General features: G+C 45.2%; 3 protein-coding genes, 2 non-coding genes and 1 pseudogene across 9 annotated transcripts; all 6 read left to right on the plus strand.

Annotated features, from left to right (window-relative positions):
• Positions 1–7,514: 7,514 nt before the first annotated feature.
• LOC109751794 (large ribosomal subunit protein eL37y) lies at positions 7,515–11,362 on the plus strand. Of its 2 annotated transcripts, none has more exons than XM_073500851.1 (4): positions 7,515–7,616; positions 9,483–9,618; positions 10,950–11,051; positions 11,153–11,362. In XM_073500851.1, exons 1-4 carry the CDS (start codon positions 7,515–7,517, stop codon positions 11,191–11,193), a joined length of 381 nt encoding a protein of 126 aa, XP_073356952.1. In that variant the 3' UTR covers positions 11,194–11,362. The 2 variants fall into 2 exon arrangements, with proteins under 2 accessions (XP_073356952.1, XP_020166270.1); XM_020310681.3 differs by lacking the exon at positions 7,515–7,616 and adding an exon at positions 9,246–9,371.
• Positions 9,859–9,955, plus strand: LOC120967614 (small nucleolar RNA R64/Z200 family). Its single transcript, XR_005761343.1, has one exon. It is a non-coding gene; the product is annotated as a small nucleolar RNA R64/Z200 family (small nucleolar RNA).
• Positions 10,040–10,123, plus strand: LOC120967591 (small nucleolar RNA Z199). The gene has a single exon (XR_005761323.1). It is a non-coding gene; the product is annotated as a small nucleolar RNA Z199 (small nucleolar RNA).
• LOC120967593 (small nucleolar RNA Z199) lies at positions 10,298–10,376 on the plus strand (annotated as a pseudogene).
• A 2,006-nt stretch (positions 11,363–13,368) lies between the features above and the next one.
• LOC109751793 (F-box protein At5g49610-like) lies at positions 13,369–17,952 on the plus strand. 4 transcript variants are annotated; one of them, XM_045229548.1, is made up of 4 exons: positions 13,369–14,268; positions 15,368–16,411; positions 16,692–17,184; positions 17,277–17,952. In XM_045229548.1, exons 1-2 carry the CDS (start codon positions 13,476–13,478, stop codon positions 15,526–15,528), a joined length of 954 nt encoding a protein of 317 aa, XP_045085483.1. In that variant the 5' UTR covers positions 13,369–13,475; the 3' UTR covers positions 15,529–16,411; positions 16,692–17,184; positions 17,277–17,952. The 4 variants fall into 4 exon arrangements, with proteins under 4 accessions (XP_045085483.1, XP_045085482.1, XP_073356953.1 ...); XM_045229547.1 differs by having other exon boundaries at positions 16,707–17,184; XM_073500852.1 differs by having other exon boundaries at positions 15,342–17,184.
• Positions 17,107–18,045, plus strand: LOC141025696 (putative serpin-Z6C). The gene is made up of 3 exons (XM_073501608.1): positions 17,107–17,184; positions 17,374–17,667; positions 18,040–18,045. Exons 1-3 carry the CDS (start codon positions 17,107–17,109, stop codon positions 18,043–18,045), a joined length of 378 nt encoding a protein of 125 aa, XP_073357709.1.
• Positions 18,046–25,384: the final 7,339 nt, after the last annotated feature.

A 25,384-nucleotide genomic window follows, 5' to 3' on the forward strand; every position in this document is an offset into this window, starting at 1 on the left:
ATAGTTTTTATTTCTTTTCTTTTCTTTGGGGGTCGATAGAAGAAGACCATGATGAAATTGTTGAAGTGGCTCTTATATGCATTATTGTTGATTTAACCAAGAGCCCATATTACCTTGTCTTCTCCTGTTTATTGAATGCTCGCAGATTTCAGCTTAGTCCAATGCACGTGCACTGTTATTTTTATTCGCATCGTTCAGTCATGCAAGTGAAAGGCAATTATGACGACATATGATGGACTGTTTGAGATGAGAGAAGCTGGTATGAACTCGACCTCTCTTGTTTTGTTAAATATGATTAGTTCATCGTTCCTGATTCAGCCTATTATGAATAAACATGTTTGCAATGACAATTAGAGATTATAGTTGCTTATGCCATGCTTAATTAGCTAGGATCTTATAATGGTTTACCTTGCGTGCCAACATGCTATTAAAATGGTTGTGATGTGGTATGATAGGGTGGTATCCTCCTTTGAATGATTCAAGTGACTTGACTTGGCACATGTTCACACATGTAGTTGAAACAAAATCAACATAGCCTTCATGATATTTATGTTCATGGTGGATTATATCCTACTCATGTTTGCACTTAATGTTTATTAATTTTAATGCATGTTCATGACTGTTGTCGCTCTCAAGTTGGTCGCTTCCTAGTCTTTTGCTAGCCTTCACTTGTACTAAGCGGGAATACTGCCTGTGCATCCAATCCCTTAAACCCCAAAGTTATTCCATATGAGTCCACTATACCTTCCTATATGCGGTATCTACCTGCCGTCCCAACTAAATTTGTATGTGCCAAACTCTAAACCTTCAAATGAAATTCTGTTTTGTATGCTCGAATAGCTCATGTATCAACTAGGGTTGTCCGTATCTTTCATGTTAGGCAGGTTATTCTCAATAGGAGTGGACTCCGCTCCTCACTCACGAGAAAATGGCTGGTCACCGGGATGCCCAGTCCCATGCTTTATGCAAATCAAATCAAAATAATTGCAAACAAAACTCCCCCGGGACTCTTGTTAGTTGGAGGCACTCGTTGTTTCGAGCAAGCCATGGATTGATGCTTGTTGGTGGAGGGGGAGTATAAACTTTACCATTCTATTTGAGAACCGCCTATAATGTGTGTAGCATGGAAGATATCGTCATCTCTTGGTTGTTATGTTGACAATGAAAGTATGCCGCTCAAAATATTATTTATCTCTGCTTTAAAATCGAGCTCTGGCACCTCTACAAATCCCTGCTTCCCTCTGCAAAGAGCCTATCTATTTACTTTTATGTTGAGTCATCACCCTCTTATTAAAAAGCACCAGCTGGAGAGCACCGCTGTCATTTGCATCCATTACTATTAATTTATATTGGGTATGACTATGACTGGATCTCTTTTACCATGAATTACAATATTTAGTCAGTCCTTGATCTTTAAAGGTGGTCTGCATTTATGTTTTGCGGTCTCAGAAAGGGCTAGCGAGATACCATTTTGTCATATCATATCATGATTGTTTTGAGAAAGTTTTGTCATCTGAGATTTATTATTATTGCTCGCTAGTTGATTATGCCATTGACATGAGTAAACATGAGACCTAAGTGTTATTGTGAATATGGTTAGTTCATAATCTTTGCTGAAAACTTGAATGCTGGCTTTACATATTTACAACAACAATAGCAAACAGAGTTTGTAAAAGTTTTTCTTTATCACTTTCAGTTTATCAACTGAATTGCTTGAGGACAAGCAAAGGTTTAAGCTTGGGGGAGTTGATACGTCTCCGTCGTATCTACTTTTCCAAACACTTTTGCCCTTGTTTTGGACTCTAACTTGCATGATTTGAATGGAACTAACCCGGACTGACGCTGTTTTCAACAGAATTGCCATGGTGTTATTTATGTGCAGAAACAAAAGTTCTCGGAATGACCTGAAACTCCACGGATATTATTTTTGGAAATAATAAAAAATACTGGCGAAAGAATCAAGGCCAGGGGGCCCACACCCTTTCCACGAGGGTGGGGGGCGCGCCCCCCTGCCTCGTGGGCCCCCTGGAGCTCCACCGACCTCAACTCCAACTCTATATATTCGTGTTCGGGGAGAAAAAAATCAGAGAGAAAGATTCATCGCCTCTTACGATACGGAGCCGCCGCCAAGCCCTAAACTCTCTCGGGAGGGCTGATCTGGAGTCCGTTCGGGGCTCCGGAGAGGGAATCCATCGCCATCGTCATCATCAACCATCCTCCATCACCAATTTCATGATGCTCACCGCCGTGCGTGAGTAATTCCATCGTAGGCTTGCTGGACGGTGATGGGTTGGATGTGATTTATCATGTAATCGAGTTAGTTTTGTTAGGGTTTGATCCCTAGTATCCACTATGTTCTGAGATTGATGTTGCTATGACTTTGCTATGCTTAATGCTTGTCACTAGGGCCCGAGTGCCATGATTTCAGTCTGAACCTATTATGTTTTCATGAATATATGTGAGTTCTTGATCCTATCTTGCAAGTCTATAGTCACCTACTATGTGTTATGATCCGGCAACCTCGAAGTGACAATAATCGGGCCACTCCCGGTGATGACCGTAGTTTGAGGAGTTCATGTATTCACTATGTGTTAATGCTTTGGTCCGGTACTCTATTAAAAGGAGGCCTTAATATCCCTTAGTTTCCATTAGGACCCCGCTGCCACGGGAGGGTAGGACAAAAGATGTCATGCAAGTTCTTTTCCATAAGCACGTATGACTATATTCGGAATACATGCCTACATTACATTGATGAATTGGAGCTAGTTCTGTGTCATCCTATGTTATGATTGTTACATGATGAACCGCATCCGGCATAATTCTCCATCACCGATCCAATGCCTACGAGCTTTTCATATATTGTTCTCCGCTTATTTACTTTTCCGTTGCTACTATTACAATCACTACAAAATCCCAAAAATATTACTTTTGCTACCGTTACCGTTACTTCCATATTACTTTGCTACTAAATACTTTGCTACAGATACTAAGTTATCCAGGTGTGGTTGAATTGACAACTCAACTGCTAATACTTGAGAATATTCTTTGGCTCCCCTTGTGTCGAATCAATAAATTTGGGTTGAATACTCTATCCTTGAAAACTGTTGCGATCCCCTATACTTGTGGGTTATCAATGACCTAATCACTTCAGTGAAGGATCCACACTGGAAAAAGAAGACGAGTCGCTATGAGACATTTCTCTTGCCACCCGGTGAAACCGATAAGGAGGCAATGATTGCAGAAGAAACTTCATTCAGAGTGATTTTGATGGTGCATTCTGAAACTAAGATGGTTTATTTTGTCTTTAGTTCCAACAGTAGACAATGGCAAGTCATTCCAACCCCGAGATGGAGCACTCTAGTTGGTAACTGGCTGCCACGGATGTGGATTTATATCTCTACCCAGTGCCAATACATGTCTAGCAGCTTCTACTGGGTGTCGGGTTGGTGGGAGAAAATATTGGTGCTTGACACCAAGACGATGGAGTTTTACATTGCTAACCCCCCATCTAAAGTGAGAGACTTTTCCAAAGTGGATACAACCATTGTGGAGGCAGGGGAAGACAAGCTCGGGGTGTTTGTATATGGAGAAGGTGCAACTGACCTTGAATTTCGTACCATTAGGAGAAATAATGGTGAGAGTTCCGGTCAATGGCACTTGGAGAAGACCATATCATTGGGTTTTCAGTATCATTTTGTGGGGTCAACGGAGAGGCACTTGTTCCTATATCATGGTGGAAGCTCATCGCTTGATGCTGGTTGTTTCTCACTGGATGTCAAGACATTCCAGCTTGAGAGGGTGTGCACTTTAAAGACGAGCATCTATAGGCTGCATGCATATAACAACTTTCCACCATCGTTGTTGTCCTCACCAATAGTGGCAAGTGGTAAACTTCCTATTTTCTCCAAGTTATCTCCTTCCTTTCATACTTATCTCAAAACTTGCCTTATTAGTTCATTATTGTGATCAGTATTTTTGACCTGTATGGTTTGTTAATTCTTACCATTATCGTTCTCGTGGAAAGAAAATCAAGCACCATAACATCACTGTGACTGGGGTGCATGACAACATTTGGCAGCAACTCAATGTGTTAGAAGTGTATAAAGGGTTGGTAGTTATGATACGTTTTGGTCTCATGAGGGAGTTCTCATGTTTCTTGTTTGTGTTGTATGAATGTTGGCTAGAGCATTCTTTGGGCCTTATTTTCATGTTGGCTTTGTTCATAAAAGGGGTTATCCCTTTCTAACCATCTTTGTGGTTTCTTTTTGGGGGAGGTGGGGGAGGGGTGGGGAGAGTATACTGAGTTTTGTTGTCTTATCAGTTTCGCGCAATATAAAATTTTGGGCATGGAGCCCCTTACTTCAAAAAATATGGGAAGTTCCAAAGGTTGATTCTCGAAATTACATGTGGGTTGTTTTAAGTCCTACTAGTTTAGCTCATCTATCACATAAGAAATTATCAAGTGTTCCAAATAGTAACAATATGACTGTGTATATGTTGTGCAGTTACTCAGAAAGTTGATGAGAAGGAGATGTTGGAACAAGGCACAAAAATGCTACAAACTCAAGAGCTCTCAGATAGCCATCATGACGAGAGCATTGTTGATGGTGTTGATGCTGAGGTCAGGCCGGTGCGCCAAGCATTGGAGATGGAGCCGATTGAGGTTGTGTGGCAACTCGATTGGCCACATGTTGGTCTGTAATAGGAGGCTTTGTTTGGTCTATGAGAATATCTTCTAGAATTTACCTGGAGTTTACCGTGTGTGCCTTTGATATGAGGATGATTGGTGTGTTTGACGCATAAATAATGTTATGTGAGACGTCGAAGGCGATCTTGGTCTTCATGTATGCTTCCTCATAGTTGTAGCTTATCGTTCAAGCATGTGGAAGAATTGAACTTGTCTCATATTTGGAAATAAGGTGGAGTGATATAATACATGAGCAAACAGCAGAGTGAAGTGAACCTCCTTGTGATGCCTGTTAATGTTGTGATTTCTTTGTGCCTATTTTCTTACACAGTGGAAGTTACTTGTAGTTTTGCTTGCGCTTTGTAAATCTGTTTTACAAATTATTTATTTATTTATTTGAACTAGGCTTGATGAGAGTACACTATTTTGAAAAAAAAGAAAAATTACACACCAGAAGCCATTTTATTCAGTAAACATATAAGCATATATTAGGTTATACGAAGCTGAACTGAGAATGTCGAGTTATTTATTTACCACAGCAGAAAACCAAGTATCCAACTAGGTAGAAATACCATAGAAGGAAGCCAACACATGATATCCACAAATTCGGTAGAATGGCAGCCATCATAATAATAAGAGAAACGATATATAGTAAGAGATTGAAGTGTTGAGATCTCAAGCTTGTCATGTTGTCCTGCTGCATCTCCATCAGATTGCCTGCCGAGTGTATTATGACCCACCAGTCCTTTCTATCAACGCTTGAATTACTCTCATGTCCTTTCTATCAACACTTGAATAATTTCGGAAGTTGCGGAAAAGAAAACCTTGTTCTCACTGGATTTGATCCATATCTCCTTGTTCTTGCCAAGAGAATGTTCTGCAAGAAGCAACAAGCAAATGTAGTTTTCTGCTTTTCATGCAGTAATTGCTGCTGCTTTGCGGTATATGCTGATCAACTCTGCAAGCCAGCTGGAACAAAAGACTAACAAATAAGAGATGAAGACACATTTAAACTAGTACCTCAACTTCTTCAGGGTATCTCTGAAGGTTGGTTAATTAATTCACCTTGGCTAGATGAAATATTAAAATCATACTCCCTTATGATTTCAGTTATACATCATCTGGCAACAAACAGAACAAATTACAGGTGAAAGCTGACACACTGATGATCGAAAAGTTGTCATTTCACTTAACATTAAACTCTCCTTAACAGCTATGGTTTTACTAGTTATCATCTCTCCCTCTGCCTAATGTCTCGGTACAACTAAAATGTTTTTTGTGCAGCAAGAACTTCACAAAATCGGGTCATGAAAGGTCAAAAAAAGTAACAGACTGGCAAGTACCCTATGTTTTCTTATCATCATATTGTTCAGTCTCAACACAAGCCTATGTTTGGTGAACCATAAAGAACTCTTTCTGAAATAACGACCTGATGTTGCAATCAATTTTCTGGCGATGGCGCCTTGATGATTTAGGAATTAGGATGCCATTTCTGCATGAACATTATGTTCACCACAGTGCACTTCCATGATCCTTCATTAAAGCAATAGAAAGCTAATTTTACTCTCTCATTTTAACGGCGACAAACTACGAGAGATCAATATTGGTGTGTAGTGAAAAAATCAAAGGGCAAATCATTCTAGCTCGTAACTCTCGATTAAACTTCGCAGATCAAGACAACAAGGAGCCACCAAGTGACAATCACCATCTACCTGAACCTGAAGGTTACATACGGAGTTTGCGGTAATTCTGAAGCTCGTTCATTGGCAAATCAACTGCCTACTGGAGAGCACTCTCATCCGCTGCCGCTTTCTGTTTCTTCAGATGCGGCTACTTATGACGTGCACTAGCTCTCATATCTGACCTCCCCGGCTGATGCAGCCTGATGAGACGACATATAGATTACATTTGTTCTTTTCTTCTTCTTTTTTGAGAAATAAAGCTTACTTGTAGAATATTCCTCTAAGAATGGGGAACGACGAGTGGCCACATAGGTTTAATTCAGAGACCCAGAGATCAGGACGAAGGACATGAGAAGAGAGTGGGGAAAGTGAACAGGTTGGAAGAGCATACATGCAGCAGCCATAGCCACCCAAACCTTTTCTTCAAAACGGAAGTTGTATTAGTGAGGAAAAGGAACAAGCACAATCGACCTTGTAGGCTGGGAGGAGAAAAATCTTCACAGGGAAATTTATGACTATGTACACAAGCATTCAAATATTTATTTTCCAGGAACGTGTAACATTAACACCGTATTTTCAATTAAAAAAAGTGATCAGATGGCATTTTAATTAACTATCAATTTTTATTACCCCTTGGTTAGAAGAATTTGAATCCCCACCCACCCCCACCCCCTTTTTGGTATTTTTCCTGAGAGGCATAGCTCCCCCTATACACCACCATTGCCCAGCCATCTCTGCCCAGGCCTACACCCACCACCGCCAACTGTATCGGCGGGCATACCGCCCCCTACCGCTGCCCCATTGTCCCCCCAGGCATACCCCCCCCCCCTTTGCCTGCACCCCGAGTATACCTCCCCCCTCTACCCGTGCCCCTATAGACCTAGACCGTATCCTCTACCCTAACTATACTAGACCATATACGCGCACACACGTAGCAACCCTAGCTAGCCCGGCAGCGAGCAACAACTGGCCACTTAGCCAGGACGAGGTGGACGATGGGACGGCTGAGGGAGCTGGGATTCGAGCAAGCATGAAGGGCGGACATCATGGATCTAGAAACAGCCAGACATAGACAACACTGCGGGACCATAAACACCACACACGGCAAAATTAAGAGCCCCGCTTGAAAACGCGTGGAAGCGGCCATGTCGAAACGGTGTGGCCGTGTCGGGTGGCCGCAAGGGCATCGAAGAGGGTGCCATCGGCACGGCTCAACGGCAGCAAAAGGGATAGGTGGGTTTGTGGGAGTAAGATAGGAGGGAGAGGAGCGGCGACGCGTGGCCGGACACGGTGAAAAAGGGGCTCGATGACGACCATGAGAATTTTGAATGGGGACAGGGCAGTCGACATGGTATATAATTGGTCGCATAAACAACAACACTGGTCAATGAGAAAATTAAAGTGTCAGATTTGAAAGATCGAGTGTCGATCGATGTTGACAAGCCATCGATTTTGACCATCGGAACACATGATCACTGACATGTTATCTTAGGCACAAATGTGATATACATCCAGCTGATCCCAAAATACCATATCATTGATGTCCCCAGATGACCGGTTAATGACGCATGGCGAGGCACCGGTCAGTGATGAGGGGACAATGATATTCGGATTAGTGGTAGTGTCAAGTCTGGGGGACTTGAACTCTAGTTGGCAGGAGATACCAATATCCTCCTAACCATCCAACCACAAGTTAATTCACGAATGTGAATTTAACCTGCTTTACAAAACATGAGTTGTTCAATAATTTAATCTGTTTTCGGTGCTTTTCATATTCCGTATATGGCCATTTTGAATGTATTCTAACATGATTAAAGAGATCTCCTTCATAGTGACACTTTGGCCATAACCATGATTTTTTTTCTCGTTTGAAGATAAATAGTCTCTAATTCTACATTTGTGTCACTAATACCTAACAACTTTGTTGCAGTGCTAAACGACTCCATGGACGATTTGCCCGGTAGTAGTTCTGAAAGAAACTAATGGAGTGGCACACTATTCATTCGAGTTGCAAAGATGACAACCTTCCACTCTAGAACGGGCCTTTTCTAGCATTTAGATAAGGAACTCCATCATAGCCAGGGCAACTCCGGTAGCCGCCATCGGCACCTCCCGCCGTTGCACTCTGCCTCGACCAGCCGCACTTCAGATCCCGATGAGGAGCCAGGTCACCACCTCCTACCAGCGCCAGCCATCACCATATCTCACGTGCACCCTTGTTGTCGCTGAGCATCTCCGGATGTAGGTGGGAAGTTGGCTCGTTGTCTTTCTACCAGTCGCCACCACCTTCACTGCTGTCCCAAACCCTCGGGTCGGGTCACGGCACCGTCAACGTCTAAGGGAGCCTCGCCTCCGCCTCTAACCCGCGCTGATCCTTACACATGGGCAGACATGGCAACGTCGAATGATAGCTCACCGCGCTTCTCCGTCGGCACCAGTGGCTCGGAAACAGAGAGGTGAGGCGGTGCTTGCCGGGGGATGGAAATGGATGTCGGTAATATTCTAGAACGAGGACAAAGCCACTCCTTTCCCTCTCGAGCCAAGTGAAAACGAAGGATTTGTTCGCGCGACGCGTGTTAGGGAGCGAACGCTCGTCAGCAGACAAATGCCACACTAACAACTTTATGATTCATGCTATTGATTTGATGGTGGATATTGCTTTCAAAATCTGATGTTAGACTTTTAGTATTTTGGGGAAAAAAGACACTTATTTTCTGGCATGTTTTTTTACATGTGCACGCGAAGGTTTTATTTTCTTCACGCAAAGCAAGCACCTCTCGAGCCAAGGATTGGGCAATTGGGTGGGCTTGGGCTGAAGCGAGATGGACTGAATTGCAGCAGCGCCCTCGTTCTCACGGCCCAACAATCCAACAGTCCAAAGACAAAGCCCACCACGGCACCCGGCGGCTCTCCGCCCCCTTATAAAGCGCGGTAGGGTTTACGCCACTCCGCCTCCACCGCCGCCACTCCCATTCGCTCGCCTCCTCCAACCCTAAGCGATGGTACGTCTCCGCCTCCCAACCCTACCCCCCATCCCCGCCGGCGCCGCCTCCGCTCCGTCGTCGCCCTGTCGCTGACCCTCTCTTCTGGCCGTGGTGGTCTTGTTTTTGCAGACGAAGGGTACCGGCAGTTTCGGCAAGCGCCGGAACAAGACCCACACGCTCTGCATCCGCTGCGGCCGCCGCAGCTTCCACCTCCAGAAGAGCACCTGCTCCTCGTGCGGCTACCCCGCCGCCCGCATCCGCAAGTGTAAGCTCCCCTCCTCCTCCCTACGTTATAGATCTCCAGGTTCTTGATGTTGTGCGTTGTCATGTGGATGCCACGAAGGCCGCTGCTCCTGCGTGTGGATTTGATGCGCCATATCATGTAGATGTAGTTTGTTGGATGCATAGTTTGATCTCCCAATGGGAATTATTAGTGAATGATTATGTCTGTGTTCGCGAGATTCTCGGCTGCATCTGGTTTCTCGGGTCTGTTTCCCCGGTTTGCAAAGTGCTGTGATGAATCATGAAATCTACAACGCATGTCAGACTTCGGAGATGCCATTTGGCATTGATGAGAAGATATTTCATATTCTGAGCAACAGCGTTTGCATTTCTTATCGGTAGTTGCCAAACTATCAATTGTTGTAGCCGGTTTTGTTGTTGTCCATGCATGCTTACATGTTTGAGGGTCAGGTGATGAGGAATAAACTGCAACAATATGATGGAGCTATGCTCCTCTGATTCTTAGTATTTAAGTCTCTGATGATACCTCAACACCCTGATATGTTTGTGCCTCTCTGTGCTATGCACATACTCAAGGAAGTCCTTCTATCTTTACAACAAATATAATTTTGCTCCAACGAGTTTATAAATTGAACTATGTAAACAACAGAGATATTTACCATTTGTAGTTCCAATATTCTGTGTTGCCTGATTTCATTTGTGGTTCAAGTGATGATGAAAAACTGCAACAATATGACAGGAGTTACACTCCCGTGATTCGTAGTTTCATGTCTGATGATTTCTCTATGCTTTATCTTATAATAACCTTTGTCTTGTGAAATGCAATTCTTCTCACGTTTTTGTTTACTTGTGCATTGCTTGATGCAATTTGTAAGTCTGGTGATGTTAGAATAAATTGCAGCAATATGACAGGACCATGTTTTGTAGTTTTCTGTTTGATTTCTCCATCCAAAATTGACCTTTGCCTTCTGATTAGCAAATCTTATTTCACTTGTTTTCTCTGACTTCTACCATGCTTACCTCTAAATATTTTCAAATGTGTTGTCTTAACTACCAATTGTCACTTCTTTTGATCATGATCATGGCTGTTACCTGACCATGACTGTTACTACCTATTACCATCAATCAAACCCAAGCTATTTAACAACCAGAAAGCTTATGGTTTGGTGTTTGCTTTGCTGTTCATGTGGTTCATTATGTGTAGTAATATTATGTTCTTTGTTCTGATTGGATGCCACATTATTTCCATTGTCTGTGATTAGTCTTCTACTATGATTAATAATTTGTGCTTTTGCCACTTCTAATCTTTTTGATTGCCTCAGTGCTAACATAGTGATCTATTCATATCTTCAGACAACTGGAGTGTGAAAGCCATCAGGCGCAAGACCACCGGCACTGGAAGGATGAGGTACATGCGCCACGTGCCTCGCAGGTTCAAGAGCAACTTCAGAGAAGGTACCTTGACATCTATATCAAAAGTTATAACACTAGAAACACCCTTTTAGATCTGAAGCACTTCTGATGCGTTTTCTTTCTGTTGCATCTTGTTAATTCAGGTACCGAGGCTGCCCCCAGGAACAGGGCCGCGGCCAACTAGGTCTGGATTTTGCCCCATCAGGAATCTCGTGAAGCTAGAATTTAAAGACTTTTGCTTGGATTGTACCCCGCCTAAACTATTGTTGCTATAGAATTGAGTATGGATCTGATATGTTTTGTTGCATGGGTTTGGAAATTGACCTCTGAATCTAAGACCAAGTTTGTCTGAATGTTACAATTGTTTGTGGGTTAAGGGCATCTGCTTTCCAATCTAGTGAATTCTGTAGGGCTATTTTGCTGTGCGACACATCTGCCTTATAGTGAGGCTGACTGCTTGCGTTTTGATAAACCATACATTAGTAGTACACAGAAGAGAATGTTGAACACTTCATTTTGAAACAAATAATGGCTGAAAAGCATCAAAACTTGGCAACTGGGAGTCGGTCATTGAGCATATCAATTGCACAACTATTCTGTTACCGTAATGTTTGAGCATCATTTCAAAACCATAATGTTGTCTGATTCAACTTGAAACATAATGATGCATTAAATGATTCAAATTAGATCCAAAAACTAAAATCAATCATAACGAACTGGACATTCAACATATATTTAGCCCAAGGGACATTGGCATCCACCTGCCATGAGCACTCACAACCGTGCTTCTATTTTTTATGCTACAATTTGTGCGTTCACCAAATCAATCAGAAGCTGATTGACGTCCAATTTTATTATTGCTGCTCCATTTTATTCGTTTGTTACAACTTGTCTTACTCGATTGCTGCCTTGTGACTCCTCACATGCCACTTCCATAGCCTTCGGGCCGCTTCAAGTCCTTTTATTTTTTCACTTCCTCCCAACTTAATTTTGCGTGTTATGATCTCTTCTAGAAGTCTTACACAATTGCGTCTCCTAAGTTCTTTTGTTAAGTGGTCTCTTTGCCGTTAAGATTGGAGTGGCGTTGGTATTAGGATGTGTGACTTCATCAACATCGTCACCGGTATCGTCATTGTTGTACATTTTGTGTAGCCGATGATGATTTAGCCTTCCTCTTCGGTTGGGTTGGATCATTTTTCCCGTCTATCCACTTCTCATTGTTGTGGGGCTTCCTAATAATGAAACATGAGAAAAGCCACCTCTAACATGTGCCTCTCCTCTGCCCGAGTGACTAGACTCCTTTTTCCCGTCTCCTCCTTCCTCACCTCCTCTAGCACTGCCATGGACTCCTGCTTCACATCGGTCTTGGTCTTGTATCGGGATCAGATCTCGCCCCATCGTCGCCAGCTTGCACGCATCGCCTCGCACGAACATCAGTAGCCACTCCTCCCTCACCGATCGTCAATGAGCTCATCGCCCGATTTGGGGAAAAATGGATCTCAATGGGGAGCGGGTGTGGAGAACTCTCAGTGAAAATGCGGAAGGGCACACACACCTAGCAACAGATGAGTATTAAGTGCGGTGTCAATCCCCCACCCCTAGGCATGCTCATGGATCGAGGAGACCTTCGCGCTGCACCCAATATCCTCGGCGAGCCATGCGACATGGCACTCATGGTACACAATTCTCCTCAGCGCGACATGTTCACGTGTCAACGATGTGGCCCACCTCAGTTTGTGCACCGCCTTCTGCCGGCAGACGAGCAATCTCACTGCCCGAAGATCGGGAACGAACCACGCGGCCTCCACCGTGAGTCGTACGTGCGCAAGAAATCCTCATCATCCCCCCAACAGTGACTTTGTAATAATTTATTTTGATATTACATGAACCGTTGCATACTTGGTAAATTTGACTATGGCTTCGGTATCAGGGTGGTATATTTAACAAGACTGTCAAACAGTTGACACAAGTTCCTTTAAAATTCTTATTTGTCGATGGCTCCATCCGATGACTTTTTAGGACATTACAAGGAGGACGGGAAATTTTGGTCTATGAGTGTATATGTACAACCTATATGGAAAACAAATTTAGTAATTAAATAAAAACTTAAAAAATTCTGAAAATATTTTTGAAATGAACTTGACATTTCATTGTACTTGTAAGAAATATCCACAAAAAGAAAACCCCCGTTGACTTCTTTTAGAAAAAAGTCCTGAAGTCAACACTGGACTTTTGTTCGTGAAAATTTATGTACTACTAGTGCAAAAGAATGTCAAGTTTTTCAAATAAAACCTCTAAACTTTTTTGTCTTTTATTTTAGTTATCAAATTATTCTAAACAAGTTCACGGTGGGCCTCAGTCACCGGTCATCACTCCGTGGAATCCCCAGCCCTAAAAGGCACTCCGTCGGCGCCGCCGCCGCCGCCACCACCGTCCATCCCCCGTCGCCGCCGTCCCTCCCAAGCCATGGAGAAGCCGGTGGAGGAGCCGTTCTCGAGGCTCACCGACGACCTAATCGCGGAGATCCTCTCCCGCGTGCCCTACAAATCACTCCGCATCTGCGAGTGCGTGTGCCCGGCCTGGCGCGCCGTCGTCACCGACCCCGCGAGCCGGAGGAGGATCGCGCAGACCCTGGCCGGCTTCTTCCACATCGTCACCGACGACGAGGCCCCCGGCTTCGCCGTCAGCTACGCCGACCTGTCCGCCTTCCCCTGGGCGAGCGTCCCCAAGGCCTACCCGCGCCTGCCGGTGCCGCCCGACCGCACGGACTGCTTCTTCTATCCCGAGGATTCCTCCGACGGATTGTTCCTCACCCGCGTCGCGCCGCCCCTTGCCTGCGTCCGGCGTGATGAAAAGTTTCTCTACATGGTCTCCAATCCAGCCACCGGCGATTATTTTGTGCTGCCTCACTCCGGCTACACCGGCGGCCACCGCCGTGCCTACCTGGGCTTCGACGGCGATGCGCCCACCCAAGAGTTTCATGTGTTCGAGTTTGTGTTGGAAAAGATCCAGGCTTTGCGTCCCACTGTTGTGAGAAGGGTGAACATTTACTCTTCAGAAACTGGTGCGTGGGTGGCAAGGGAAAGCCAGTGGAACGGCGGATTTACCTTGCGCTGTCGTCAACCCGGAGTTTTCCGTAAGGGGTGTCTGCACTTGCTCACAGATCAGTCTGCGTTGGCGATAGTTGATGCGCAAGGGCTGAAATGGAGAACCGTTCCGCTGCCAACATTCGTCGATCCGAGCATCCAGATTTTCATCGGTAAGTCTGCCGGGCAGCTGCTTTATATCGACTCCAGCGATCGCCAAGGACGGGGCTCAGATAGATTTTTCAGTATATCAGTTTATGCTCTTAGTGTTGGGATTTATCAGTGGGATGTGTCTTGCCCTGATGACATATTCGTGCCTTGGGAACCGTTGTGGAAGCTTTCAAATGTTGCTCCAAAGAAGAGGTTTAAGGTCGACTTGGCCCTTCAATTCACTGGAGTACACCCACATGCCAATATAATCTTCTTGGTATCTTTTTGGGACGGTGAACTGATTGCATATGATCTGGATCATCATGAAAGCACGGTTGTATATCACATCCACCCTGACTATGAGAGGTCTAGGCCATTTCTCCCATATGTGTCATTGCTGTCCCGCCTACCACTGGATGGAGGAATGCAGTTGGCAACTCCAAATTGATGAATGATGTTCTGCTGATTAGAAAAACAGGCAGCCATGGTTGAGATGCTCTGTCGCGTTTTCGAGTGAAATCTTCACAACGATTCAAATGGAGATGGTGTGTTGTTCATGGAAAATGCCAAATTTAGTTTTTATGGTCTGATCTGTATGCCTTTTCATGTCTAATGTAGTCCCTGGTGTGTAGCTGTATGAGACACTTCGGTGTGTCCCTGTTTGGCTAAGCCAGAATTGTTTATGTTCTATGTGAGATTTCCTCGCAGTATGATTTAGGTATACATGCCATGTCTTCTGGATAAGCCCTTCTACATATGCTGACTGCCATTGCAGTATGGGTTAAATTAGTGGAAAAGGCCCAAGTGCCCTTTGTTTTAGATCAGTACACAGTTTTTATTGCTGGCTTCTTTTGTCATGCTTAGATTGGTGGCATAATTTCAAATGAAATGTTATGATACCTCTGAAAATTTAAATAAACAGAGTTGTACTGTTTCGCTTTTCCTTGATGGGCTCCTGTTAATTATTCCCCATCAGTCTATAGAAGCAGTTCTATTATCTCTTGTTGCAACAGCAGCCCTTCGAATTTTCTTAGAAATAAATCCAGTGAATGAGAGTGAAATATCTACCAAGAACTCTAATGGCATCTAATGGCAGCCAATGCTGGGTACCTGTGTTTGCAGTGCTTGCTGGACCAGCCCTTTTACACATCAGGAGGATGCTGACAGAATTCAGAAACACATGCCAAAGACCTCCCTTGTTCTTGAAAGTTCAAGTCGCGTTGGCAGTTAAGTCCGTCTGCGCGTCCATTACTCCAGTTCCGCCGTTTTCATTTTTCGTTTGATGTTATTGGGCATGACACTAACTGGGAAATGGCACTTAGATGGCGGACAGGGTTGTATAGTGCTGCACTGCTGTTTACTTAGATTCTGCATGGTGTGAGTGGAGCAGTAACTCCCATAATATTATGAGTTGTTGTTTCTAGATTAGCGGTGTACCAACTGAAAGTCGATTCTTAGGTTGCCGCACTGCAAAATTTAGAGTCTGTCATGAGTGTGAAAGACCCAATTTCACATCTCAAATTTGCAAGTAAAATGTTACAAAGCGTGAGAATACTATTACATCATTGTTCTTTATTCTTAATTTTTCATAATTTCGCAGGTATCGGTGGGCCAATATTTATCCTCCATTTGTTTTCTTCTTCTTCGTATCTACTATATATATACTGCCTGCATGTTTTTTTTTATTGTAACATCACTCAAGCAATGCATTTTGAATGACAACTGTGACCTCATTAAAAAGGTGTTCTTTTGGTGGAACTTTGCAAATCTGAATTTCATTTTCTGAAAATGCTAGTCGATTCTCGTGATGCTTTGATTTAGGATTTGTTAGTACTTGATAGGAACTAGGAAAATCTGGGTAATTCATTTGGCATATAACCACGGGCATTGCATATTGAAACCCTGCAAACTTCCTATTTGCATTGTGAGTTATCTTGCTTGGATAATACTAACATATCTATAATCTGTTGAAAACCCACGATGCAAAGTTTTTGAAATCAAACACAGAAGTAGAGCTTGTTGCTGTCAAGATTCGGACTGTCGAAGGTGTTCATCTCCGCCGCCTACTGGGCTGTCCTCATCACCCGACATGCCGGCGGTCACCGACAGACACGGGGAACTCTGAAGCTCAAGCTACCCTTGTGACTGAGATCGATCAGATATATAGTGAGTGATAAACTATTAGCATTGCATGTTGCATCTGCAGTTGGTTAATTGTGTTTTGTCAGGTGCTCTGCACTGCATCCCCAAACCTGAATAAACCTTTTCTTTCTCTGAAACTCGTGAGTCAGATGCAGATGGTGATTATTGACTGGTCCGGTTGGTAAGATTGGATCCAACGGTCGGTGGATCCTATTTGACTATCACAATCTAACGGGCGAAAACATCTTTTGATCAGGGTTTATTTAACATCCACGCATACTTTCCGCCTCATTTGTTAATTCAGGCCAACAACATACAGTTGGAAACATCGTCAATCGCATCGGCCGGCAAGTGCATGTACCATGGAAGACCAGGGGGGTCAGACGAGGCCAGGCAAGAAGGCACGCAAGTCGTCGCCGCCGGCGGTGGGCTCCGGCGGACTGACCGCGTTCGCGCTCCGCCTGGCCAAGAAGCTCGCCGAGGGCGACGACACCAGGGGCAGCAACATCGCCTTCTAGCCGCTGTCCCTCTACACCACGCTTGGCTTGGTGGCCGCCGGAGCACGGGGCACAACACTGGACGAGCTCCTCGCCCTGCTCGGTGCCTCGTCGTCCGACGAGGTCGCCGGCTTTGTGCGTAGCCTCGCCGCTGCTGAGCCGTCCGGCTCAGGTGGGGGGCCGCTCATCACCTAAGCCTACGGCGTGTTCCACCAGAAAAGCATGGAGCTCACGCTGACCTACCTCCGCACCGCCGCCGAGTCCTACAAGGCTGAGATACGCGCCGTCGACTTCACTCAGGTATCATATCAATCGCGAGCGAAACTGTTCTTCTTCTCGGCTCGCCGTTGATCCCCGCCGTTTTACAACGTGCGTGCTTGTGTACTGTATAGGATGGCAGCAGGGAGAAGACGAGGAAGGAGATCAACGAGTGGGCGGCGGCGGCAACGGACAATCTCATCCCGGAGAACCAACGCCATCTACTTCAAGGGCGTGTGGGAGAGCCGCTTCCCCGAGGCCCTCACCGAGCACCGCAGGTTCCACCGCCTGGGCGGCGCCATCATCATCCCCTTCATGACCTTTTATCCGGGACTGCACGACCTCTTCGTCTCCTACCACAAGGACTTCGACGTGCTCAAGCTCCCCTACAAGACCGGCGACGCCACGGCCCGGTACTCGATGTGCGTGTTCCTCCCGCACGCGCGTGGCGGGCTGCGCGCCATGACCAACGCTCTGGCAGCCCGCGGCTCGCTGCTCGACCATGTGCCGAAGCATCCGATCAAGGTGACTAAGCTCCTGCACCGCCGTCGGTGGCCGCAGGAAGCAGTGTGCAATGAGGGTGACTCCGATGGAGTTCGTCGCGGACCACCCGTTCGCGTTTTACATAGTGGGGGAGGTGTCCGGGGCCGTGGTCTTTGCCGGCCATGTCCTTGACCCTTCTTCTAGCTCACAGTAGTAGTAATTATAATGCAATTCGATTTCCTACTAGTTACAATTGGTAGTATGCCCAGGTTGCAAGTGGATAATAAATTAAACAGTTCGACTATATATCTTGCTATTTCACGCTTTGGTCCCTCTGTATATGTTTTCTGTTGTTGTTGGGCACCGATGGACAATCCATCTCTGCATTCTGCTAAGCTCACTGTTTTATCTTAGGGATAAGCTCAGCGTTGATGCATCTTTTTGATCTATGAGAGCATCTACGGTCGGACTTCTCAAATTGATCTTGTGGACGCAGGTCTACTAACCGGACAGGAGAGAGTAGGAAAAAGTTGATCCAACTAAACCCTTTAAAGTCTCCTTAAATGTCCGGGCTGTCCGGTACTCCTATTGCTTCCATAAGTGAGATGAGTATGAGAGTGCCCGGGCGTGTCCGATCCGTGGTCCTGCGTCCGCCACATATAGGATTTGACCCACTATAGAGCATTTTTCTTTCTTTATTGTTTCTTTTCTGTCTATCTCTCCTTCACCAATCACATGCATGTGACCGGACATATAAGGAAAAAGAGATGGACGTGGCTGCATGAACGGATAAAACGTGAGTTAAAACGGACACTGGGCACGTCCGCGGACGTTTGAGGGCCGAATTTGGCCAGTGCGGCTATAGATGCCCTGACCTGGCGGATCGAAAACGCATCTTAGCAAAGTCGTCATCCGGCCCTCGGCCTGCATACTTTATGGAGCACGCTCCATATCCAACCCGTGCGCCTCCATATATAGAGACCGCCCTACGAAGCTGAAGACCCAAGACAAACCACTCCGAGGAGTCCAATGTCCTCGGCATGAAGAGTAGTTCATGGGCTACTGACGGTGTCCCAGACTAGGGGGGGGCAAACCATGTCGGCCCCTTAGTAATAGGACGGGCCGAGGACCCCTTGATCGTTAACAAATGGGCCAAGATCACCATGTGCCTCGATGTACTCAAGACATAATCCTCCGAAGACTTGATGCCTACTCCAAGATTTATTTGACTCTTCGACATGTTTATCCTTAGATGTAACCGACCTACATGTAACCCTTGATACCTCCGGTGTCTATATAGGCCGAGGGGTTTAGAGCATATGGTAGAGAACCATTCATACACATACAGTCTCGAGGTAGATCACCCTGTACTTTGTACTCAGACAATCAATAGAACGAAAGTATGATGTAGTGTTTTACCTCTTTGAGAGGGCCCGAACCTGGGTAAACATGTCCCTTGTTCATCCTGTTACCATCTAGCTAAGATTACCAGCTTGGGACGTTGTACCCGAGATCTGCTGGATTTAACCTCGACACCACCCTAAGTTGGTGTTATGAAGGTTTGACGCCGATTCTTCAAAGGATAGTACGTTGCGCTCCTGCAAGGGGCGCCACCAAGCTGCAGGTTCACGACCAGTGAGGGACATGTTGTCATGAGGCTCATCAGGCCTTTTACAATGCAAGGTGCTCAGGGGAGGTGTTTGAAGAAATAAACCCGTTTTCTTTAAGCACTGGTGCTTATTTGTAGAGGGTAGACGCTTAATTAGGCATCCTTTCTATAGAAATAATTACTGATGCTTAAGAAAAACTCAGTTTATTTTACTACGCACACCTCCCAAAGTACCTTGCATTGTACAAGGCCTAAGTATTCTATGCGACCGGGTGCTACGAGTGCAATGGGCGGTCTTGTGAGCCGCCCGACGGCTGTTGCTCCCTGGAGTTGTGTGATGATGCTAACTTATGTGTGCTCCTATTTTCGAAAAAGGGTTTCCCCTCACTTTGTATTACAAAGCAATCAACCGATACAACCAACGATAGGTGCTGGGGCGGAAGCAGTACAGTCACACCCAAAAGAAACGACAGAGAAAATACAAAAACGAAGAAGCCTCACGACCACTGCGCCCACCGGAGATCTCTCACCAAGCTCCTAGACTCCGAAGCGCCGGTACCAATCAACACCTCCAGAAAGGGACGCGACGATGATGACGTTGCTGTCAAGGGTTTCCCCCAGTACGCGAGGAGGAGAAAGAAAGGGTAGCCCCCAACGCCCTCCATGAAGGTCCGGCGACACCCTCACGCGATGATGCTAACTTATGTGTGTTCCCATGTGCACGTTGACCTGAGCGTCGGTCCTTGTTTTTTTGGTGGTTGAAGATATTTTGGTGAAACACTATTATCTTGTGCCGTTCATTGTTGCTTCAAGATTCATGCTATATTTTCCGTGTTTGGCAAATTTTGTCTTCTTTCAGTATTACATTCATCTTTTCCCTTGTTTCAACGTGTATCAAAATGTTTTGCTCTGTGTTGTTTGTGTACTAGTATATTCAATTTGAAACAAGTACACTCATTTTTTCTACGGGGCACAAGTACACTCATTTGTTTTGAGGGAAACACATCACAACAACTTTATTGAAAGAAGCAAGTACAAGATGAATTCTTATGATACACTTTGGGAAGGAAAAACAATAAAACATTATGTAACATTAACATGACAAATTTTGCCTGAAACTAAAGAAATTAGCATGAATCTCAATGCAGCGGTGGACAATGAATCTATGCACGGGTAGAGAAATAATAGTAATGCTAAACATATGTGCTAGTTATAGGAGTTTCACGGCCTTTTCCTAATTCTCTCAACCTCCCCCCTGAATTTCAGCTGAGTGGGCCCCTCCCTTACCTTAATCAAATCATAATTTGCCAAGTTAAAGTTAACCGCATAAAGCCCTGTAAATTTCTGTTGATGTAGCATTGCTCGTAGAGAAACCACTCCTAAAGATGTTTGGTCCAGCGAACCAATATATGCTTGGATGGTTAGGAGGACATTGGTATCCCTAGCCCACCAGGGTTGAACTCCTAGACTTGACGCCGCTGCTTGAATTTTTCTGGATTTATTTTAGGTCTTTTGGTGATGTGCGTTGAGTGGAAGGAGATATTCCGTCGACTACGAAGGCGTCTGTGGCGACTTCGTCAAACTTAAGATGATGTGCTGGATCAGTCTGTCGAAGGTGCTCATAGGCTACGGTGTGTGTGCGTGCGTTCACAGGGGTAAGTGTATGTGCGTATGTATGAGTGTCCGCTTGTGTTAAAAAAAGGATTTTTTTTTTGTTTTTGCCACTAGTTTTTAACAATTTTTCTTATGCCACTCTAGATTTTGACATTTCACTTTTGCTACTCTAGATTTTGACATTTCACTTTTGCCACTCTTAGCTCTCTTCTTGAGGAAAAGAGATTTTATTGAAAGCCATTAAGTAGGCTATACAATCGTATGCAATGTCAGTCTTCAAGTTGCCTAAACCAGAATTTAATGGGACAACTACTGCTATGTCCCAATACTGGTGGGGAGATGAAGAGGTGAAGAAGCATATCATTGGTTTGTGTGGTGGAGATGTGTGTTTCTAAGAGAAACAGAGGTATGAGTTTTAGAGATTTACACAGTACTAATTTCGCACTGTTGGCTAAACAGTGTTGGAGACTTCTCTCAGAACTTGATTCCTTATGTGCAAGAGTGCTAAGAGCAAAGCATTTCACGGATGGTGATCTCCTTAATTGCAGCCTTAAGAAGGGAAGTTCTTACACTTGGCAGAGTTTATGGAGTAGTATCAAAACTTTTAAAAAAGGTCACATATGGAGAGTGGGAGATGGTACCCAAATTAACATTTGGGATGAACCATGGGTTCCTAGCAGCCCAGACCAGAAAATGATGACGACAAGAGGTAACATTGTCATTACCAAAGTTTATGAGCTTATTAATGTGGATAATAGAGAATGAGGGGTGAGCAGCTTATCCGAGATATATTTCGGCCTATTGATGCTTAACGAATTTTAAATATTCCTCTGGCGACGGGAATGATGGAAGACTTTTTCCTAGCATTATAATCGGACTAGTATTTTTACGGTTAAAACAACTTACCATATGGAGTAGGAGCAGCATGGACAAAAGTTGCGGAGAACCAATTCTATGAATTCATCAAGTACTAATCCTATATGGGTAATCCTTTGGAAGCTTCGTGTTCCGGCAAAGGTAAAAATCCATCATTGGAGACCGCTTCTTGGGTCAGTACCTTGCCGAGGTATCATGGCCAATAGACATATGATTACTAGCTCGTAGTGTCCGATTTGTGATCTAGACTGAGAGCATCAGACATGCACTTTTCATGTGCCCGAGAGTCCAAGCTATTTGGAGGGTACTGGGGTTAGCAACCAAAAATGGCGAGGCGTGCGAGTTGAAGAGGGAGGGATCTTCAGTACTTGGCGATAGGCTTCTACTCCCTCTGTAAAGAAATATAAGAGTGTTTAGATCACTATTTTAGTGATCTAAACACTTTTATATTTATTTACGGAGGGAGTAGCTCCGAATTCTATGGCACCACTTCTCCCTGATGTCAACTGCAAGGAATTAATCGCGGTGGCTGTGTGGTACATATGGTGGGAGTGGATGAGGTACACCCATGGGGAACAACTTCAAGATGCTACACGTGTGGCGCAAGCAATCTCTACACTTGCAAAAAACTTTGCCGGTGCAAATAGACAAGGTCCATGGCGCATACAGAGACACGGCTGGACCAAACCAAGCGAGGGATTAGTAAAGTTGAACATCGATGCATCGTTCTATGAGGATAGTGGATCTGGAGGATCTGGTGCCATCATACGAGATACATACGAGGTCTAGATAGCTGCATCTTGCAGCGACATACCTTTTGTCGAGGGCGCGGCAACGGCGGAGGCAGGAGGACTTCGCGATGGGCTCATTCTGGCCAGTGACATCAGTTGAAATAACCTGGTGATTGAAGCTGATTGCATGGAAGTGAGCAAAGTAGTGCCTAATGGAGGCAATTCAATTGGACCAGCGGCACCTGTCTATGAGGAATGCTCGTTTCTTTGTCGTAATTTTAGTTCCGTTAGCTTTTATCATTACCCTAGGAAAGCCAATATGGCGGCAAGACTCGCGTTCTATTGTATGGCAGTCCGAGCCTCTTGACTTTTTGCTCGACATTTTGTCAAATCATGCAGACCTGTTTGCACATGAAATGCAAACCGCCATGATGGCATTTCCTAGGGCCATGATGGCACCCTTCTCGATGCCATTGGCAAGTAGAAAGTTGGGAACAATATGCTCAGTTTCTCGATTTTTGGTTACACTCTCAGAATAATTATACATGCTATATATTCTCCACAAATAAAAATAAACGGTACAAGAAGTTCAAACGCTCTGTGCAAACAAACTTGACGAAGGAATGCGGCCAAACTTCCAGGCCCGCAGCTACACCGACAGACAGCGAGCAGACGTGATTTTGGGTTTGCGTCCAGGCGTTGGGCCGGCGTTTTCGTTCGTTTTGATCCAAACGAACACACGCGGACCAAATTGGTCGGCGCATTGGAGTTACCCCAACTCTTCTAGCCTAGCAGGATGAAACGGATAAAAGAACTTGGTCTCCCTCAAAAAGTGTTCATTATTACATAATCATTAGGAAACAATCTGAAGATAAACAACAAAACAGAAGCATAAACTACTAGTTTAAAACATCAGGATGATGCGTCATCGTTCGTTAAACATTGTCAACGTCTGTATACGAGACGGTATCCTCCGTCAACCAAGGCATCATCCTGAGAAACTGCTCCTTGCGGTAGTTATGAGATATCTCCAGTAAACGGAGTTTTGGCGTGGACAAGCTCATACGCAACCCGTCGGCGGCGGCTTCATCCGTGTGATGACGGCACTCAACGATGGCAAGACGCTCCAGCGAGGGCGACACCAGCGCGTCACCATGGAGCCAGTATCGCACGAGGGTGAGGCGAAGCAGCGCCGGGCAGCAGGAGAAGTCCAGTTGGCCATTGACAAGGCAGACAGTGTCGAGGTGGATCTTGGTCAGGTGCACCGGGGCTTCCACGGCATGCCGTCCTGCCTGCTGAAGCACGCCGTGAGCGAGCGGGCGTGACACACCGACAATGCCTGGCTTACCCAGAAATCGACGTGGGGATGGACCTCCCAGGGCCGGGACTTGCGGTCGGCCTCGGAGTGGCGGTCCTTCCTGCGGCAGAAAGAGCAGACGACGCGCTCCTTGAGATCGGCGTCGATCTCGAACAAGCGCAAGGACATGAAAAAGCATTGCAATTGGTTTTTCTAAAACATCATCATCGAAAGAGCATACCGACCGCGGCCGAAAATAAGTAGTACTCCCTCCGATTTATATCATTTGTCGATGTGTCTAGATGTATTTTAGTGTTAAATACATCCGTTTAAACGATGTGTAATATAGATAGGAGGGAGTATTGTTTTTTACATTTATAACGTACGGGAGGGTCCTTGTATTTCGGCTCAATTGTGTAGGAGCCCCTACACATCGAGGACAAATATGCATGAGCCCTCGTGGCCTGCAGACTCTTACCACAAGATTCTTGGTTGTTCTCAAATTTATGGAGGAAGCCCCCATTTAAATCACCAGGGGAGGTGCTTGAATAAATAAAAAAAAATCAGTTTTTGTTTAAGCACCAGTGCTTATTTATAGAGGATACATGCTTAATTAAGCATTCTTTTTATAAAAATAAGGACTGATGCTTAATAAAAAAATATTTTACTAAGCACACCTTCCAAAGCACCTTGCATTGTATAAGGCATCAGTGTTCTATGCGACCAATGCTACAATTGCAGCGAGCGATATTGTGAGCCGGCCGACAGCTGTTGCTCCCTGGAGTTGCACGACGACACTAACCTATGTGTATTCCCATGTGCATGTTGACACCTGAGCGTCCCTTTTTTCTCGGTGGTCAAAAATATTTTAGTGAAACGCTATTATCTTGTGCCGTCCATTGCTGCTTCAAGATTCACATTATATTTTCTGTGTGTGGCAAAAAATTTCTGGTTTCGTAATTGCAGTTGTTTTTTTTCCTTGGTTCCGCGTTTATCAATTTTTTTTGCTGTGTGTTATTGTGTGCTAGTTTATCAGTTTGAAACAAGTACATTCATTTATTTCGAGGAAACACATCATGACAACTTCATTGAAAGAAACAAGCACATGATGAAACCTTATTGTTAGAAGGAAGAGAGAGGTTTGGCGGAATAGTTGATTGTATTGTTTGAGCCTCGTGGGCATATATATAGGAGTACAATGACCAACTTGAAGTACAAGACAAGGCAGGAACAGACGGTGCTTTGCATGTACATTATACTCAACATCCCCCCGCAGTCCAACGGTAGCGACACAGACGATGAGACTGGAGAAGAATCTGAAGGCAAGCCGACGGACACACCCCCACAGTCGTAACGGTCGATGCATCGCGGAGTCGTGGCTGGAGTGGAAACCGACGAGGTTGCTCAAGCAAGGCGGTAGCCCTTTGTGTCGTTGTCGAGGTAGCCGAGAGCGTGGGTGGTGGAGCCGTGGTCGAGGTAGTCGTGCGAAGAATGCCGTGGTCTTCGTCACGCTGTCAGGGTTCTTCGCCTACTTCGAGCACCGTCGCCGCACTCCTAACCTAGCCGCCGCCGCCGCCGTCAGGCCGCCGTCGCCGCTCTTCTTTGGCCGCCGCCGCATGACAAATTAGGATT

This window comes from Aegilops tauschii, chromosome 6 (genome assembly GCF_002575655.3).
Source record: "Aegilops tauschii subsp. strangulata cultivar AL8/78 chromosome 6, Aet v6.0, whole genome shotgun sequence".
In the NCBI taxonomy this organism is placed as follows: domain Eukaryota; kingdom Viridiplantae; phylum Streptophyta; class Magnoliopsida; order Poales; family Poaceae; genus Aegilops; species Aegilops tauschii.